At 35.7% G+C, this 21,720-nt stretch overlaps 1 protein-coding gene across 2 annotated transcripts; it reads left to right on the plus strand.

The window, feature by feature from the left end:
• Nucleotides 1–248: 248 nt before the first annotated feature.
• MS3_00005797 (uncharacterized protein) lies at nucleotides 249–19,272 on the plus strand. Of its 2 annotated transcripts, XM_051213879.1 has the most exons (12): nucleotides 249–352; nucleotides 391–470; nucleotides 511–584; nucleotides 622–908; nucleotides 948–1,032; nucleotides 4,037–4,427; nucleotides 5,332–5,605; nucleotides 8,463–8,848; nucleotides 11,429–11,798; nucleotides 12,966–13,298; nucleotides 14,906–15,084; nucleotides 16,328–19,272. In XM_051213879.1, the coding sequence occupies exons 6-12, from the start codon at nucleotides 4,083–4,085 to the stop codon at nucleotides 16,541–16,543; spliced, it is 2,103 nt and encodes a 700-aa protein (XP_051069894.1). In that variant the 5' UTR covers nucleotides 249–352; nucleotides 391–470; nucleotides 511–584; nucleotides 622–908; nucleotides 948–1,032; nucleotides 4,037–4,082; the 3' UTR covers nucleotides 16,544–19,272. The 2 variants fall into 2 exon arrangements, with proteins under 2 accessions (XP_051069894.1, XP_051069893.1); XM_051213878.1 differs by lacking the exon at nucleotides 948–1,032 and having other exon boundaries at nucleotides 502–584.
• The last annotated feature ends 2,448 nt before the right edge of the window (nucleotides 19,273–21,720 follow it).

A 21,720-nucleotide genomic window follows, 5' to 3' on the forward strand; every position in this document is an offset into this window, starting at 1 on the left:
GTGCTTCTAAAAACAAAAGTGACGTTCTGACGCTTTATTCTCCCCAAAACGAAGCAATGCAAATAGACACTTCACTACTCTGCCATAAGAAACAGCATCTCGCCCCTCGAATCACTAAGTCAAGAGAAAAGGGAGCAAATGAACTAGCATAGTGATCAAGCGAAAAACAACACATTAGTACTCTTTCTTTATAGCTAAAATTTAAAAAGCGTTTACTCGAAGTCTGTTTGAATCGCTCAAAACATGAGGTCATATGCTACGAACCATTGGGGGCTTATTAGGGTTATCGAGATGTAGATGCTTAGGGAGATGTGCAGCGGTGCATCCTGATGAACTAAGATTCCATTTTGAGGTTCTATGATACTTTTATTGTTAAATACCTTCCTTTAGAAACCCGATTCTGTAAGGATACTTAGCAGCGAACTCAATATGGATCGAAAATTTAGTATGTTCAATGCAAATAATGTTGAGTACGAATTCTGTTTGCTTATTATAGTTTAGTTTCTGTAGATGAAAATAAAGAATCACTGGATAGTTCGGAATGCATACAAATGGTACGGCTGTGTTCGGAATTGCATCTACAAGTAATAACGACTTGTCGAGTCTTGTATATTTTCTTAGTGCAGAACGTACCTCACAATTATTCGAACTAATCTCGAAATAGATAATGAAAATACCGAAAGTTCTCAGTCGGAAAGCGATATCGTTTGTGCTTTAAGAAAACTTCATGCTCTGTTGAACTCGGGTTTTTCTTCAAGGATTAAATATTTGTATTCGATAGCAGGTGATTATGATTTCGGCTCTTTGCGGGCGAATGGCATCCGAAGCTTTTTGGCCATCACTACTAGATGCTCTGCTGTTCTGCTGATGTACATTCGGCAAATGAGTTCATATTCCCTTTCCAACTGGTAAGACCAGATTTAACCAGATTCACTATTTTCGTTTAGGCGAATTCGTAAACTATTAAAACCTTTTAAATTTTTTCTACGACTCATCCTTAAGTGAAATTACGGTTGTGGAACTACTATAAAGGTCAGTAGGAGAGTAAATAAAGATACTTTTGAGGTTTGGAAAATAATGGGTGAATGTATTCATACAACAATTTTAGATTCCGAATATGAACTCAGATCTCTATTTATGTAAATAGTCCTTAAGACCCCAATCAGAGTTTACTTCTCACGCTAGTTAATGCAAAACCCAGTGATTTAATAGATCCTGTTTTGTGGAATAAATTTTGGCAATTAATACTACTGGAATTGCTCTCATATGCTGGGATCACTAGGTAAGTAATAGTGAGGTTAGACGCAGAGTATTAGGGAATGGTGGTAAGCCATTTGATGAGGTTGCGGATCTTCATCGACTGAGATGGTTGGACCACGTGTTACGTATGCCCGAACACCGATTACCACGACGTGCAATGCTAACCGGTGTTGGGGATGGTCGTAAGAAAGTTAGGGGCGGCCAAACTAAAACGTGGCATCAGTGCTTGAAGTCAGTAACTTCTGGTCTGTGCCATGTTGGTGGATGCAGACTACTTGGTTGGGGTTCGCGTGACTATCGTAACCGGTGGTTGGAGATTCTTGGTGACATGTCTCAGAATTGGTCACAATGGCCTAGGTGTATTCACTCTGTCTTCCTTTGAACTATTGGATTGAAATCGCTTCATATCTTTCTTCCTACCAACTAATTATTTCTTTCTGTACTATCCTTATATTACAATCTTTCTTTTATATATAACCACCATTGACTTAACCACCCCTATGAATCCGGTGTTCATCTTGCTGTGCTACTGAGGTATGGCGACTTGGACCGATGCATATATGTGCCTGGCCCTACGTTGTAACTGACTGACTTGAGTCAGCACTGTATGTCAAGGTAGATGTAGTGCACGACTCGATTAATTAATTCGTTCCAAGTCCACTCCGTTAGTTTGTTCGTTGTCCGGGGCTTCTCACTTCGATAGTGTTCATTCGATGGTTCTACTATGCACGAGTTGTGACTCTTCAATACCTATTTCAAGACCAAACGAATTGCTTTTCTGTGATGTACTGTCAAGTATCTCTATCCCTAAAGGTGGTATAGCTGGATCTAGTAGTTCCTATTTAATGCAAAAAATCCTTTTCACTCGTCTTTACTTAGTCTGTCAACACCATGAATCAAATATCTTTCTGAATAAGCAGTTATCTACATGCTTGACCACCATACATTGCTCCTAAACTGCTTCCCCTGTTAAATCTACTCTGAATTCTCACTGTATTTCACCACTTTGCTGTGTGGTGACTTTGACTGATACACACATCCTAGGCTCTACTTTGGTTGTGACACTGGTCGTTAATTCTACAGGTACGAAGTGAATGTGGAAATATTCGTTTAAAAGGTTTGTGTGGCACATTTATATTTGGTGCCTCATTGTACCAATTTTTATGTGTTTAAACAAATGAATGAAGCAGTTTACGTGATCTGCTTACCGTCGTAAAGGCTGTCGATCAATGCAATTGTTGGAATGATTGTAGCGTCTACACCAGTAATTTACCCACGAAACCGATCTACCGATCCCACCTAAATGGAATTTGGGTGATAAAACTACTGGCCAACTGATTAAGAATGTAAACAATGTAAGAGAATTCACGCTATTGTATATGTACAAAATGCTTTACCAAGATGTTATGGTTATTAGTTACTTGTCAGTTGAAAGATGAGTAATGGAGATTTAAAATAAAGGTCACAAAATAATCACCTGAGATGGCTGGGACATGTGTTACGTATGCTCAACCACCAACTGCCTCGACGTGCGATGTTTTATGGTGTAGGAGTAGGTTGGAAAAAAGCTAGAGACAGTCAGGCCAACACATGGCACAAATCCATGAGGTCACTGACAAGTGGACTGGGTTGTGTTGGCAGGTGTAGACTACCTGGTTGGAGACCGCGAGATCATAACAACCGATGGTTAGAGACCCTGAATGACATGGCTCAAAATCGTTTGCAATGGCGTAGGTGCATCCACTCTTTGCGTTCTCCCAAATTCTAATCTTCTGAATTCTTCATATCTCTTTTTTTCTCTCTTCAAATTTATTTCACTGAATTATACTCTTTAAATAACATCTTCAAACCCTAATCTTCCCGATTACTGCTTATACTCTTGCTACCTCTACCACTATGGGGTTTGAATCGACAATTGTATCTGTGTGCTAATGTGGTGTGGCAACTTGAACTGATGTACGTACGAAGTTCTACGTTGCTACTGACTGATTGACTACTCATTGTAACAACCGTTTTAGGTCCATCAGAGGACGTCTGTTCAGATATATAATCACAGAAAAACTGCAATCACTTAGTTACTTTTATCGATATCTTTCTGCCAATGTTGATTGATAAGTCGTAAAAATATATACTGGAAGGGACTTATCCAAAAAGATTTCAATGTGGTTCTCACAAGAGAACTTCTGTCCCCTCATAAGCTAATTTAATCAATGATCGTAACTAGTTTGACCAGATTATTTTTCATTTGTAAGCCTCAGTTATTCTATCCAGTACTTCGAAACTGTCATTTTAAATAACTATAGGGGTGTATGTTTAGGGTTGACTAACGTCGTGTTGTATTAATTTGACCCAAAATCTCTTTCAAGCACTATCATAGTTACAGTGAACAGTTGTTTTTCATTCCTTGACACTGGTGATTTGTCTATGTGACTGTTTCAATTGGCTACACAACTAAGCATCAAGTAGTTTAGGTTACCTTATATAAATCCTATTTTCAATCAGAACATTTTGACCTGTTGGATAACAAAAATTTTCTCTTTTCAAGATTTTCAGGGATTACTTTGAAGAAAACAAGATATTGACAGTTGTGGTTGTGATCCCACATATACTCAGTATTGGTTTTTTGAAATAGTCGGTTTTAGATAGTATTCTAACCTATTGGATTGCTTGTAATATAAGAATTAATAATTTCTACGTGTACTGTAGTAAACATTATCGTACATATTATACCCATATTTGATCATAATACAAGATTATAATTTCCTATTAACGTTAGGTCTGGTATAACACATAAAAGCGTGATAGCATATATCAATTGCCTTATGGAGCTCAGTCTGTGTCTTGAAGTTCTTAGTTATCTACCACGTTTCACTAAACCTTGTACGCTTTTCCCTCGATCTGAGTTCGTCGATTTGCCGGAAATTGGACATTGTGATGTAAGCAGTTTTGATGATAAACCGACAAATATTACCGATGCATATTCTACTGTCAAATCAAAACAGCATCAAGAAGATCTTTCAGAGTTCTACCGACTAGAAGTCCTATCAGACAGTATAAAACAAGAATATTTTTATGGTCGTTGTCTAGCCTTTTACTTATGCCCTAGTGCTCAGAGAATTTTGCTGTTCCTCAATTCGTTTATGGCGGGATATGGTAATAGCTTTTTGGTAAGCATACTTATTTATTTAATATGAGTAACTTTAGTCCAATGTACTTGAATTTATGATATCAGAACACCTATTAAAGTTGTTTTAGCAAAATTACTTTCTCTTTATTAAAGTAAATCTCTGACCATTTTCGATACTAGACCGTTCATTTGTAAATTTTGATATCTAACTCGAAGGTTCACTGATTTAATTACTTGACTTCTTACCATTTGGAGGGGGAAGGAGAGTCACGCAATTTTATTAACTCTCAGATGGTGTAAATTTGAGCTGAATGCACAAACCTCTACGTGGTTACTAAGTCGTATTAAATTTAAACCAAAGTAGGTTAAATATGCAAAATATTTATGCTTTCAAAATTAATTATGTCGTTTAAGAAAATATTAGTTTGTAGAATCATATCATAGCACAGGTCCTATATATTTGGTGCAGTGGTTGAGAAGTTTAAGTTTCAGTCACAAAATCCCGGATTTGAACTGTGCTTTGCCTACTTCGGTTTGAGCAGGCATATAGTGTCATGAGCTGTTATACAGTTTGGCTCATATCCAAGGACCTGGTGAGTTATGCAACTGGATAAGTTGTCCTGTTCTAGAAGAACAGCCTATCAGTCATCCACAACACAGAGCTTGGGACAAGTGTATCATTTATGACCCGCAACTAGGTAGGATGCACCTACTTAGAAAAAGAACACTCACTTTGGTCCAAGTACATCATGCAAATCAGTTTGAAACAATAGAATTCGTGCACAGATCCTAGTACTGGTCAGCAGGAAATAATTCAGATGACTAACCACACCAATCATTCCAACTTGTTGCTTATGTACCTAATTATTTGAGCGGCTTGTTCACATAATCTATGGCTTATATTCTGGTAAATAAGGGTGTTTTTTGTTTTACAAATATTTTAGACTAGCAAACAAGGAATTGTCAGCTTAGTCAACACAGTTTATCGGTCCGTTACTTCTTACTTATCCCCTGAAGACCGCGGCAAGATGCTGGCAAAGCTTACACGAAATTCCAGTGTTCAATTTTGTAAAGCATTTTGGAATTTAGCAGAATTACGTGTAGTATCTGAAGCCCCCAATGTAATTCTACCTTCCATGGCTGTAGCTCGCTCTTTTAAATTACAAACAAAATCGCTAAAAATACCTCTAGATATGAATATTCGAGAAAACGGAAGAGGTTCGTTTGTTGTTCTAATAAAGTTTATGTATTGTCTTAATGTGAATAATCCATAATTTAGTTCTATGTTCTAATGTAACTAAATAATAAAGTAAAACATAGCAAGATGTCTTGGTGGCAGAAATAATTGAATCATACATTCGAGTAGACTTTTTTAAACAAGGTTAGTATATAGTAGTGGTTTCATTGACGGATTTTCCCACGGTACTTTATACCTATTAATGTCTGTAACGCAATAGTCGTGACCTTGGTGAGAGCCACGTAAAAGTACAAGTCTGTGTGTTACATAATACCATGTCTAAAACTTACCAGGTTCTTTCAGGTTTGTTAATGGTTAACATTTAAGAAGTTACTAACCATCAATCCACGAACATTTTTGGTGGACAATGTTTCCAATATATGTATCAGAAAACCCAATCTGCCTGTCGTGGGAATATATTTTTCTCATCTATCCCGGTTTATTAGTAGAATCGTTTAGTTCTAAGTGAGCCTTAATTTTAATTCAATATAATTCATTATATTCGGGTGTTGTCGTATGAAAGTACTTTTATCTCAGAGTTATTGTTCTAATTAAAACTCACAACAGGAGGAAGTTGGAAAAAATCGACCCTAAAAATAACACTTCACCTTACATAACGGATTTTCGTCGCTCATGGTATGGCTTCTAAAGTAAGGAGCTAACGCATTAATTAGTACTCGCATAAAGACCGTATTCAACTGACCTCAAGAAGTTATCACTTTGGCTCCACAGCTACGCCTCCAGGTTGTCAAAACGACACCCAAACCAGTCTTCTTTACATGTTATTCACATGTCTAATTCACAAGTCAGTGAAGCAACGCTGCGAGATGCATTCCCATGGCACACGGTGACCAACAGTAGGTGCATACGGCATTCGTTCCCTCAGGATCCTGGAGTCAGCCCATGTACACCGTTGGTTTGGAATCAGGGTTATTCAACTCTCCTAGATGTACCCTCAATACCCAGTGACCCGGCTAAAACACCGGATACTCGCTTTTCGTCTTCTCATTTTGGTAAACAACACCACCGCTGCGAGAAGGAATTGAGTAGGACTTCCCTGACAATGGCTGTGTTGATGTTGCTATGTGAGAGCATTTCAAGAGGGGGAGCTGACTCTCCTCACCCTTAACCGTACCAGGGCATTTGGGGGAGATTCAATCAGTGAATCGCTTAGGTACACTTCAGTGGTCAAAACTGAGGTCCATTAGGAAATATCTCAACTGATATCCCGTTACTTGTCAATATGCAAATTCCCTGCACGAACCTTTTCTGCTTACAACTTTTGATGCATCCTGGTGAAACATTTTGTTTTTGTGCTTTTAGTATAATATTATTACAAGTTCTCCTGTAACGGACATCACGCGACAAATTTCTTTCTTCGAACTTTCAGCTTATAAAATATATATCCATATGCCTCAACCGTAGAACAACACACACTACTGCTCTGTAGATTCCAATGTTTCTTCAACGAATAAACAACCTGTTATGACTTTATGTCTGGCTTTTTATCATGTGATTTATCCGCCAATCAAAATAAGACTTGTGCAATTTTCGCACTATGTCAAACTAATGACGTTCGACCGGTATGAGCAGCCTAGCGTCCTTATTGGTCCTATGTCCGCCTAGCCTGTCCACTTGAGTCCAGAGCAACAATACCAGCTTCCAATATGCGGATCGAATCGAATCATTTATTTCAGACATACTGGGTTTATATATCAACCAAACAGACCGCAACGCACTATAAAATAGGAAATAACATTTGTACACAATAAAGCCAAAAAAGTGGCTGGGAACGTGGGAGGCAGTAGTCAATAAACTGAACATAGCTTAAGAACAGTAAATCGTACAATAATAAATTATAGGTCCAAATAAAGCTTATAATAAGAAGAATATAAATATACATAATCTAATTATTGAATAGTTATACCATAAGAATATATAAATAATAATAGTCCATTAATATGTCTCGGAAGTTACTCGTGATTTAATCTTCGCTCGGATATAACACAACCTGAATTGATATTTTGACACTAATTTAAGAAGCTCAGTTGATCTTTGCTAATTCGCGTCACTTATGGCGTAGGCGAGTTGTCCAACCAAAGGATAAGCTTACTGCTCAGCAGTTCTCTCTGTTGTACTTGATAGACAAAGAAAATAAGAAATTTGTAAGTTACTAATATTGGACCATAGGTGTCTTTGAACCAATGCTGGTGTATTTTGGAACTAATGATTGAGCAATTTTGATGTTAGTGGTCAGGGCATTAGGTAAAGATGTCAAATCGGTTGATAAGATAGTGAACTTTCATCAACTAAGATAGATGTATTAAGTATCTCCAAACACCGACTTACAGTAATATGGTTTGGTGTAGAAGTAGGCTAGAAGATATATGATGACGGTCAAAACAGTATGTAACACCAGTTATTGATCATTGAACTGAGCCATTCAAGTAGGTGTTGGCTACTTATTTCGGGTCCGCGTGACTATCGTGCCCAATGGTTAACAACCCTAAGTGGTGTGACTTCAAATCCTCCTCATGTGCATCTACTCTTTGACTTTTTCTTAGATCCTGGATTCTGAGATCACCTTATACTTTTCGTTTCCTTTTTTCTATACTTAATCTCTTCTGCTACTGTAACTACCATTACTGATACTTACTACTTCCACTAACCTGTGACTTGTTTTGATAATTTTATCTCACTGTACTAGTGTAATGTTGTGGCAACCTGAACCGATGCACTTATTGCATGTGACTTACTGACAGATTGATAATCAAAGTGGTATTTCGTACTTTCGTTTTACCGTCATTCCCATATTTATTATGTTGATTTTCTAAACAGAATTCATTGTAATAGAACCACCAAAATCACATTTTGGCACTGCTCCACTAGGAATGCGTATATTATGTCGTCATCTTAGATCTGGTTTAGAATGGACTCGGACGTCTGAATCTCCTAAATTTTTTGAATCACCTAACTGTATAAACCAATCAAATCATCACTCAAGCAGAAATTCAGTATCACCATTACTATCGTACAATTCACGATTCTTTCCATCCAACGATTCGTCATCTGTTGTTTTATCAAGTTCAAATGATCGTCGTTATTCGTACGAAAGTTTTAAATTTTCAAATACTTCAACTGATAATAATACAAATAAATCACCTTATATATTGTTTTATGTACACGGTGGTGGATTTATTGCTTTAACATCTCAGTCACAGGATGTAAGTCGCATTTGCATCCTTACTATCACATAATAACATACGTATGTTTTGTTGATTAGTACATACAACCTGTTAAATTGTCTTACTTTCTCTTTATTGTGTTCATAATACTTCTTATTGTCACTGGCTAATTGAAACTACTTAATTGTTAGAAACTTGACAAAACCTTAGTTTAGGTGTCAGAAAATTCAAAGCAGTCAGTTAATCAAATACAACGTGGAACCTAGTACGTATATACATCGGTTTAAGTTGCCTTACCCAGCGGTCAATGTATGACAACCTTGATATCGAACATAGATAGCTAATTTGTGTAGGTGCTCATCTGTAACTGCGAATCGTGATTGTCCAGTGAAAACTAGTGATACTACACTGTTGCTGAAAATAAAGTAGGCAGAGTGGATTTAGAATATGTGATTTAGTGGCTAAAATCCGGGCTCACTTACTATTCATCAATTACTTCATCGTAAACATTAACCAGGAAGTCCGCATCTACGAATAGGTCTCTGATTGACAACAAGTGACCTTACGAACTATTATTTAATTACTTACTTAAGTACAAGTATTGGTACAAGGAAGCAGCAAATATGTATGCATCACACAGAACATTCGATTTTTGCGAGGACTAGAATACTGTCCGGGTGTCTAAACCCAAATAGGTGGTTTTCTTAGGAGGCTACTCGCCAAGCCTTTGACCTAGAGGTCTAATTTACAAATCAGTGAAGCAACGCTGCGAGATGCATTCCCATGGCACACGGTGACCAACAGTAGGTGCATACGGCATTCGTTCCCTCAGGATCCTGGAGTCAGCCCATGTACACCGTTGGTTTGGAATCAGGGTTATTCAACTCTCCTAGATGTACCCTCAATACCCAGTGACCCGGCTAAAACACCGGATACTCGCTTTTCGTCTTCTCATTTTGGTAAACAACACCACCGCTGCGAGAAGGAATTGAGTAGGACTTCCCTGACAATGGCTGTGTTGATGTTGCTATGTGAGAGCATTTCAAGAGGGGGAGCTGACTCTCCCCACCCTTAGCCGCAGTATTTGGGGTCCACAGACGTTTAAAACGACCCTGTTCGATGGTCTCTAGATTTTCTCCAATTTGTTGCTGTACTGGTAGTAACTATTGTGCATCTGGTTCGGCAATGCGTAGAAAGCACAACGAATTTCCAAGCTATATCAGTCGATAAATATCCATAACATCACTAACCATTATTACTATTTTATTATTTCAACATACAAACATTGGTACAAGGAGGCACCAAATAGATATGCGCCATATAAATCATTCGATTTGTGTGAGGGCTGGGCTACGAATCGGGTGCCGAAACCTAAGCAGGTATTTTCGTACTCAAACTATCCTGCGCTTGTAGATCTGGTAATCTTAACGGTGTGATTATGACTTTAAAAAATGAAACAGAACACCTATGCTTTAAACCATTCTAACAACTGTTAAAATTTGACAATGATTACTCACTATTTTTTACAAATAAATTCTCATGTGATTGTTTTCATTATATCCGAATGATATCACACACTCAATGCAAATTTTATCCTTATGAAACCGAAAACAAATGTAGTTTTTAAAGTTTAGTTTGTTTGTTTTATGATCCAAAATCAACCAAACTAAATTCTTTACTGATCTTTTCATGTAAACCATTTTCTCCATTCAAAATGTTCATTATTTATTTTAAAGATTTTGATTTTTGTTTCTATTATTCTAAAGGGTTTATTGAAGTTGTAGGGTTTTCTTAGGTTATATCATGGGTTAACCTTAGACAACCATTGGAAACAAGAAAGCACTGAATAACTGTTTGATTGCAGTATGTGATGTGTCAGTAAAAATAAACAGATTTTCTTGTGTACTCATTTGGGCCCGTGGTATCATATTGTATGGATCTAGTCCGAGTATTGATTAGCTTGTCTAGACTATCTATCTGTCTAGCAACAATGACCTTCGGCCAACCAATGACACGCTAAATGGGAAGTGAAAACCGAGAGTACCACTAACTGACTATTGGTCCAGGCTTCAGTTTCACACTGGCTCTCCCACTCGTCCGACATCCAGAATATAGAAGAACTCAACAAGCAGATAACGTCTGATTACTCAGTTTAAACTTACGAATCACTCACACAACAATGTAGGATAGAATCCTGACCACACATCAATGGAATTGAGGAACTACAATATTGAGGATAACTGAACCATAAGTTGAAGAGGACTGAATGATAAATCCGTGATTGACCAACAATGGTTTATGCGTCAAACAAAAGCTTATAGGTAGAGCAATACAAGTGTATAATACTTTAATTATTGAATAATCATACAGCAAAACTACAAAGAACAATCTCAAATAGGAAGATTCTGAAAGCTAGTTTTTGCTCAATATTTATCCCAACATAGCAGTATGGAACTGCTCGTTAGTGCGCATTCACAACCCAATAAAACGGCTATCTAGTGCTTTTTGGTTTTCAATAGCTGTCTAAGTAATATCAATCAGTAATGCAATCTAGGATACTTATCTATTTGTATTTTTTAATGTATTCACGAGTCATGTCAATATCTAATTTAATTTTAGAACTTTCTACGTATATGGGCCGAACAGTTGAACTGTCCAATTATAGCTGTTGATTATTCACTTTCACCTGAAGCGCCTTATCCACGTGCATTAGAAGAATGTTATTATGCCTATTGTTGGATAACATTAAATCGTGAAAAATTAGGTTGTACATCAGATGCGAAAATTGTTCTTGCTGGTGATTCTGCTGGTGGGAATCTGGCACTGGGTGTTTGTATGCGCGCTGTACGAGATGGCTTACTTAATAAACCAAATGGGATATTTTTGGCTTATACGCCTGTATTGGTTTCTTTTACACCATCTCCTTCAAGATTATTATCACTTTGTGATCCCCTACTTCCTATTGGTGTTCTTGCTAAGTGTTTATTGGGTAAGCTCACTATAGTGTATATTTATACATTTGCCAAGTTAACCGTAACTCATTAATCAATCATAGGTTTAATAACTCAGATTCTAGTTACACACGTAATACGAAGTTTATTTGTGCTACACGGCTACCTAGATCGTTGTAAATTGGAGTTGAGACTACCAAACAGTCACTAATGAGTCTATAGACACATTGTCGTAATTTAGTGGCTATCTGTCAGATGGTCATATATTTCTGAATTATAATTTATAATAATAAACAATAAATAAATAATATGGTTCGAATATGATGCTTCTTGAACTATGAAATACACGTTATACATATAGTGCGAGAAATAATATTATTGTTAGTACTGGTATTGTGGCAACATGTTGGTTTAAAACGACTGAATTAATGGTGGAACAAAGTAGCTGAGTGTGTCGGACACTTCATCAGAACTGGTGGATTAGTGTCTGAAAGGATCTCAGTATGGCTTAATAAAGGCCGATTGAATTTCGCGAATTTACATCTCCTGTGGCGTATCCAAGACCCATCCATTTATCAACTAATGGTGGGAGTATACTGCTCCACAGTTCGTTCTGTTTTACTTGATGATTGTGGAGCATGGCCTTTAAAAATAGAGGATATTTGGAGGTTACTAGTATTTATCGTAACCAATGGTTGTAAGACGCTGGGTGATATTACTCGAAATCAAATTCAATTGCGCAGTTACACCAACTCTTTGTCTTCCTTTAGGTCTTGAGTTTTAAGATTGTGTTATACTATATTAGTCTATATATATATTCTTTCTTCCTGATTCATATCTTGTATGACGTCTTTTCTACAATCACTCATACTGTTACCACTTTTACTACTCTGGTATTTTCTTGATTATTTCTCTCTGTGCTGAGATATTGTGATAAAATTAACCGACCCATACATATGCTAGGTTTTATATTCCTTATGATCGGTTGACTGTGGGGTTAATATATTATGATTACTGTTGTTTTGATGTGAAATCTAACATTTTCCCGGAAATATAGTAAATAATTATAAAATATATTTATTATTAACTTTCTACCCAGTGCTCAATTTATTTGAAATTATCAAGTCCAACCTTGGCATCGATACTTTTAAGTAGATAATTATGTTTCAATCAATCTAATTGACTTATTACTTTATTTTTTATAGCTTATGCTGGTATAGACGAAGCAACATTGGATTCCGATGAACTTGATGATGATTTCGAAGTTGATAAAAATCCTTCAAACTTAACAACTGAACCAAATTCCCCAATATGGTCTCGATTATTTTCAACACTTTGGTCTAATCCATCGAAATTAGATTTAAATAATTCTAAAGAGTTAAAAATTGGACATTTACGTCGATATTCAAACATAACAATGTCTCCTTTATATGATGCTTATTTGCAAAATCCAAAAGATCAATCTGTGCCGTCTAATTTATGTCGGTTAAGTGAAGAATCTCACTCCTCACATAAATCCCCAAAGTTGAATAAATCAGGTTCGTTATTTTGCATCTATCGTCTACATTCTGTCTAACGTGTCATTTAGTGTGCTAAATATTAAAAAAATATTGTGGTTGCTTCTAAAACTCTGTTCTGATTAAGTTGATAACATTTAATGTAAGATGGTGTTTGGGGATAGTCGATAGGAAGTCCTGGACCTTGGTTTAGTTCTGTTTGACACTTGTCAGCAAGGCGTATATGTAGTCTTCAGAGTAATGAAACTTGCAGATTTAGTCACGTATCACTCAGTTTCATAGTCAGAGGCGTTACCACTGAGCTATTAGAGTCACAACTGAGCTTCTGTAAGACTGAGATGTGCTTACAATTGATTGACCACTGAGTAGTGACCAAAGTCAGTTTGCCTAGTTATTTTTAGCGCTAATCTAATTCCTTTGACCAAGCTTCAATGTAGCTAGTTGTTCAAATAACTCGATATCACATGGATTATGTTGGTGTGGAAGATGGTGGTTAGAGGTGATTGACAGGAAACTTTGGACTTAGATTTCGATCAGCGCTAAGAGGGACTTGACATACGCAACATTGGTTACTATTCAATGATCAGTCAGTCATAAAAGAACACTTGATGTAATAAGTTTAAATAGACTAATCAGTTTGTTTGTATTTTTAATATATATCAGTATTAATAATCAGACAGTACAACAGCTGGACACATTTAATACATAATGGCTACATTGTCTACGTTCTTAAACTTTTCAAAATGATTAACTGACAAAAAGATGTAATTTCATTAGACTTCACTGAAGTAACATCGATTAAAAACATTCAAGGTAGATTCATGAGTTCAGGGAAAAAGTTGCTGATTTTCCACTGTTATATGGTAAATGGGTATTTTTGATTAAATTCCCCATAGTTACTGTTTGCATTATGTTATACAATCTTCAGTTAACTGATTACCGTTTCATCCCCCTTTAAGTTTTTTTTAAATATTTATCTTTAACTGACTCTAAACACGTACAATACCGAGAATCGTTATCACCTCAATTTTCCAATTTCTATTTAATATTATGTTATATTTCAATATGAATACAGATAGAAACAGCTGACGAATACCTACGAAACAACACAAAAATGAGTGCATATTATTATGCGTTAATTGTTATCCTTGCTTTATTCAAACTAATAATAAATGTGTTAAACTGGATGATAAAACATTTACGACCAAGTATTGAGGTACAGAAATTGTCTAGCAACTATAATATTCATCATTTGGTAGAAAATATGCTTTGTTTTTTGTAGTTAATTTTGTCAATCAGTACACCCGATTTATATTAATCTAACAGACAATGTTGAATGAAGCACGATGGCTCAGTCATCCGACTTTCAACCATTAGACTGCACACTCAAGTTTTGCTTTACCTACTTCAATTTGGACAACCGGACATCATTAGTCATACAATTCCAAATCGAGTAGGCCAGCCTGTACTTGATAAGTTACCTCACCAAGAATTTCGATTAATCGTACAGTGGTTACCTAAAAGAATTCATTACACTTATATTTTGTCCCGTATAACTTAGATGCTTTTTTGATCTTCATACTTATCCCTTACAAGTGAATTTTCTCATGTTTTCATAATTCACGAAGAGAAAGATAAAAGCCCAGACCATAATGAGGATGAATGTACACCAATATTGAAGCATCCACATCGACCCCGAACTGATTTGAACCGTATTCGAAATATTCATTTAACTCAGAATGGATTCATGTCACCGTACTTAGCGTCAGATGATATGCTACGTGGATTACCTCCTGTTGTTTTTGTTGTAAGTGGAGTGGGTTTTTGTGTGCATGCATATGTGTTCCTATGAAGGCAAGAAAATGATTGAAGTATATATATATTTTTTCTGGAAATAAATAACCTAATTATCCTTAAAAAAAGTAGAATTTAATATCTGTTATGACTGCAAATTGATAGATATCTAGAAAGAAAATTTGACAATCAGCATCCTGTTTATCAACCTCGTGTTTACTAATTTATCTGTAGCCTAGCAACCTAAAATTCGATCAATAATAAGTATTGACTGGCAATATTAACCCTGAATCGAGGCCTAGATAATCTTAATTCCTATTGCTCCACCGATACGCGCGCCTTGTTCTATCCTCAGTTTTCAGTCCGAACACGAGAACACATCAGACAAGCTTCTATTATCATATTGTGGAGTACCCTGTGTATTAATCTCAGACACTCGTTAACATGAACTTTCAGACCACCGCTGAACCAAAATATAAAATCTTACTTTACATACAATCATACCATAAGTACCAGAGAACGGAACAAACTCTAAATGATTAGGACTGATTAAGAAATATTAAATCGTAAAACAGTAATTGATGAGTACAACGAAAGCTGGCAATACTGGGAATGTAGAAATGCAATAATCTTATTACCTAATAATTACATGATAAAAATGTAAACAACAATAATAATAGTCCGTAAAATAGTTCCGAAAGTTATAACAATCTCAGTATTTGCTGCTTCAGAACAATATGGTATTCGAAAATCTGTAGTACAGTTCAGTGTTAATAAGATTTATACACCAGAAACATCAGAACGAATACTTTGTCTTTAATTTAAATTTGTTTCATATAAATCACTAAGTAATTACAGGTACTTATACGTATAGCTTTAAGCCGCAGTTCGTGTAAACGTTAGTAACACTGTACACGTCTACTTAAAATATGGTAGAGGAGGTGGGATTCTAACCCACCAACAAGTAGATGAGATATGTTTGAAAATGAAATTTACCGAACGTTTATCCATGTTATTGTTTTTGGGCCATATTATTTGTAAAGGCTAGTGATACTACTTGGTTGTCCAAACTAAAGTAGATAAAATGGGGCTTGAACCTGTGAAATAGTAGTCAAAAGTCTAGTACGTTAACCTCTAAGCCATCCTTTGAGTTATTTGATATCAAAACTATTATTCAACGTAACCAATATTTGCTTTAAATATGATTATGTGTTGAATATCATTATATATATATAATCTTTGTTTCTCTTCTCTAGTGTTCACAATTCGACCCATTTTTGGATGATGGACTAGAGTTAGCTAAACGTCTTTCTAAACTTGATGTCTCAGTAGATGTACGTGTCTTAGACAATTTACCTCATGCATTTCTTAATTTTTGTCTATTGGGTCCAGAATTCCAAATTGCTAATAAGATTTGTATTGAATTAGTAAAAAATTTATTCAATGAATATTATATAAAAAATAATGAATAATTTATTACTAAAATACTGATTATCTATGCGCCTCAATTTCTCTCCCTTGTTATCATACTACTTAGTACTTTTCATATTAATAGTAGCTGTGATATCCAATGTTATCTCATTTCATTTTTTATTCTCTTCCTTTTTCACATCAAATAATCATACAACTTTTATTTACGCTTCATCATCATCAATTGGATTGTCTATTCTCATTTTCAATTTGTACATTCAATTCATGTACATACCCCATATACAACAAAAGTACATCAACAACACCCATGTTTATTGTGTTCTTTCATTTCTCTTTCTTTTTGACTTTATCACTTCTGTAATGCAAATAATTTCAGTTATTTTGTATGTATGTATGCATGTGTACCTTTTACAGATTCATTATTATTATTTTGTTAAGTAATTTATCACCAGATTACTTATTTTTTTGTTTTTAAAATTCATTCTTAGTTATTTTGTTGTTGTTTTTGTTTCTCTAGTTTATTTCCTCTTTTATCGTTTGTTTTCTCTTTGTTTTTTCTCTTTTGTATGTATATTGTTAATATACATTATTATTATGTTATTATTACAAGTACTACTCATCGCCTTTCAAACGTAGCTACGTTATTCAAATATGTTTTTTTTGCTTTACCCTTTTATCTTATTGTTGCATATTATTTATTTATTTTGTTTGGACTACTCTAAATCATGATTTAAAAGTTGAATAAAAGCGCTAGTTGAAGTCAGACATTAACACCGTTGGATGCCGCCTCAGTGGTCTAATGGTTAAGCGCTCACGCGCGAGACTGATAGGTCCTGGGTTCGGATCTCGCGAGGGGGATCGTGGATGCCCACTGCTGAGGAGTCCCATACTAGGACGAAACGGCCATCCAGTGCTCCCAAGTTTTCCATGGTGATCTAGCTTTAATTGACTCGTGATTTCAACTATTGAAAAGCGCTAACATCATTTAAATGAGAGAAAAAAAGATCGTATCATAATGTTTTATATTATTGAATAAATTTATTTCTTATTTTGTTCCTTCGATCAATGTCTCACACTCATTGTAAATTATCATGATCATTGAATGATAGTTTTATCTTTTTGATTTTATTTAATCCTAAATAATATGGATCTTATCCTTCAATATCCTATACGCAAATACTTTACATGATTATAAGTTATATTGTTGCGCTAAAATTGACAATTCTTCCTACTTATTGAAATTTTATTAATTAAATGAAAATATACTCTATCTTCATTGATTGTCATCTTTTATATGGATCAGGTATATGTGAATTAGTATCAGAAGGGGTTTTTGTGGAGATTGTACTAATTTCAGTAGTTGAGATCATGAGTTAATTGAAGCTAGACCACGATGGAAAGCCTGGAAGCACTGGATGGCCGTTTCGTTTTGTTGTGGGACTCCTCAGTTGTGAGATAGTAACTCACAGATGACAATGGTGAATGTGTCGCTCAATTTCGTGGATCAGTTGAAGTTAGACATTAACACCGTTGAATACTGACTGGCTCAGTGGTCTAATGGTTAAGCGGTCGCGCGCGAGACTGATAGATCCCGGGTTCGAATCTCGCAAGGCGCATTGATGAGGAGTCCCACAATAGAACGAAATGACCGTTCAGTGCTCCCAGGTTTTCCATGGTGATCTAGCTTCAGTTGACTCATGATCTCAACTATACGTGAATCATTTGGTCGTTAGTGATGATAAAATCCTATTGGATAATTTTATTGAAATCACGAGTTAGTTTAATTTAGACAAGTAATAGATGACTGTTTGGTCTTAGTATGGGACTACTCAGTAGTGCTCATCCACAGTCAGGAATCGAATCTAGAACTTTCAGTCTCGTTCACGAATGCTTAAGCTGTAGACTAGTGAGTCAGGATCCAGTGGTCTAACTTTAATCACCGCACGATATTGCACAACCTTCTTGCAGTATCTTTGGTAGGCAACTGCTTCACATCCAACACGGTTTAGCTCCATTGGTCTAACTTGAATCAGTTCGTGATTTAAATGAGATTTAACATTCTTCACAACCATGTTGAACGATAATTTAGTTACTTTTTAAATACATGTTTAGCTATATAGTTGTATCATACTGGCATCGGTTAGATAGAATTTTAGTTTTAAGTGTATGGCATTCATTTTAAATGAAATAAGTAGTAAATCAAGGTTGCAGTAGCGGTTGCTTTTATTGAGATTTTCCTAGCCAGTGATAATCGGTCAGTCAAACATAAGTGGGATAGAACTTGCCCTATATATACATCAAATTGGGCTATCACACCATATCAGTACAGCTAAATGAAGTTATTACGATGAACACCAAATAAAAAATTGTATCAGTCCTAGTAAGAAAGATAAAGCATGAATAATATAATTTAGGAGGAATGAATAAGTTTGTGGTGTGAAAGTTATAAAATAATTCCAAAATTCTGAATCTAACTAAAGATAAGGAGTGGATGCGTCTGAGCTACTACAACCGGTTCTAAAACATATCACCCAAAGTGTTCGACCAGTGGTCACAGTAATTGCGCGAACCGCAATGAAGTTGTCTGAACTTAACAACATGACTCAAATCATTAGTTAGTAACTTCATAATCTGACGTCACATTTTAGTTCGCTTCCTCCTACCTTTCAACCCACTACACTAGTGCATAAATGTAGTCATCTCAATCGATAAAGATTTACAGTCTTATCGGCTGATTCGTTATCTTTACCCTGAATTTCTAAAGTTTTTGCGTTTATCGAATGACAAAAAATTACCACAGATTTCTCAAAATAATAAAGGCGATACTCTGATAGACTTGGTACTTACCGTTCGACATGAAAATGATGTTATTAAGTGATCTAATACTGAAATTGTAGAAAAGATTTGTGGCCTAGATGGATACTGATGTGTGAGTTGATTTGTCTAAAATAGGTGGTTGGATTTTGTAGTTATCACGGTCACTTTAGATAACAATATCAGCTTTTGGTTCTACATAACCAAAATGTGTTCTTATTAATGAAGTATAAAGGGTAAATAGTCAGTTTTTTTAGCTAAATCCATTATATATATATATATATATATATATATATATATATATATATATCACGAGTTGTTGTAGGGCTGTGACATCACAGTAAGATAAGACTATTCTCTGTTCCAATGATATCACTATCACGTTGATAAGACCGGTGACCGAGATAATATTACCACTATACTAGATCATTGATCGATAAACTTTACGAAGATTATATCATAGATGAGATACATATTTGACCAAAAACAAACTAACAGAGTATGAGCTAGATACTTCGTCAAACACCGTTACCAGCAGTATACACTTAGTGAGTATAAAGTAGAAAATAATCGTAGGTACGGAATCATATATTAGATAGTCATCAAATTGAATTTCTGTCTGTTCGCACCCAATGGCCAGTCAGACCATAATTTCAATCACCACCCATCATCAAGTAGTTAACCTCCGTGTCACTGAGCTAAAAGCCTTATATTTTTAAAGAAAAAAAAACTTACTACTGGAAACGATTATTTATAAGTCAGATTGCCTGTAATCGTCTCCATCAGTAGATGGAATTTCACTTAAGTATATAATTAATGAAATGAAAAATAAGCATGGATGTCTAGGATTCAAATTTGTATAGAAGAAACGTAGTTGATGTTCAAAACAATAATTTTTTACTGGAAAACGATAGAGTGGTTTTAAGACTAGTTATCTTACCAACAATAACAAGTAACTTTCTGAAAAAAATTGATGAAAGCTTCTTGAACTAAAAAAATTAATAGTTGAGATCATATGTCAATTGAAGTTAGATCACCATGGAAAACTTAGAAGCACTGGACGGCCATTTCGTTCTATTGGGGGACTCCTCATGAGTGCGCATCCGCGATCCTACCTCGCGAGATTCGAACCCAGGACGTACCAGTGTCGCGCGTGAACGCTTAACCACTAGACCACTGAGCTGGCCGGCATCCAACAGTTTATGTCTAACTTCAAATAATCCACGAAATTGAGCGACACATCCACCATTGTCATCAGTGAGTTACTATCTCACAACAGACCCGGTTGAACTCCACTGGTCACTACTTCTCACTAGAACTTCAGGATATGCCTCTTGAAACAGGCAAAACCACCACAAAGTGAATTGAAATTCATATCTGGCGCACAAGTAAGTGGCTCTCTGAACTCAGTAGTTGACTAAATAAAGTGTTGGAGTTTGAAACGAATGGCACTGGGCTTAAATCTCAGGTTGAACATCAACTCTAGGACACATGTACATCCAACTGACAAATCGAAAACAGGATCGGACGCAAATCTTGGATTACACATCTAGCCACGTTCTATCTATTCTTCATAAATATAACAGATGGTCTGAAATGTTTTCTTCGTTCTGCAGTATTGTAGTGTCAGTCATTATTTTAAGCCCATAATATACCTTATTCTAACTTTCGGACAGCCCAATCTATTCATTCTACCTGAGTCACATTCTGACCTTGTTATTTATTCGCTTATCAACCTTGACTGTTTTTATATGAGCACGTAGGTGTATGTACACTTCTTATCCGATTACTCATCACATGTCTGTAGTTTATTTTGTCTGCCTATAAATATTGCGTAACGCCTGACTAGAAATGGAGTTGGTTTACCAGCCATCTCCCTTGCTCGTCATTTTTACTGTGTTCTATCGCATTCACTTTACATACAAAATATATGTATTCGAAAGTCCATTCTCGTTATTTGACTTATCTAAATCCGTTATTGAATAACGCGATTAAAGTCGATGATTATATACGAGGATAGGTGATAACTAATATTCATACGATCTAAATGGAGTCAGATTCACGGGCCACTAAAGTATACTACAATAATACGTCAATACAATAATGAGACTATTCACATTATATCAGATCTAGAATTCACAACCTAGAATAGAGAACTAAATCAATACTAGATAATACTTTATTCAACACTATTACTAGCAGTAGAAATCAATGAGAGGAAAGGAAATCACATATTTAATGGTCAGTAGGCTAAGTGCCTGTTTGTCCATACTTAGTGACCAATAATATTTCACCTTCACTACCATATACCACATATAAAAATTGTGAGATGATCTGTATAGGATGCACATATGCCAACTATAATGTTAATCGAAAGCCACTCAAGATATCAATAACCAGTCAA

The sequence above is a fragment of the Schistosoma haematobium genome, chromosome 3, assembly GCF_000699445.3.
Source record: "Schistosoma haematobium chromosome 3, whole genome shotgun sequence".
Lineage (NCBI taxonomy): Eukaryota > Metazoa > Platyhelminthes > Trematoda > Strigeidida > Schistosomatidae > Schistosoma > Schistosoma haematobium.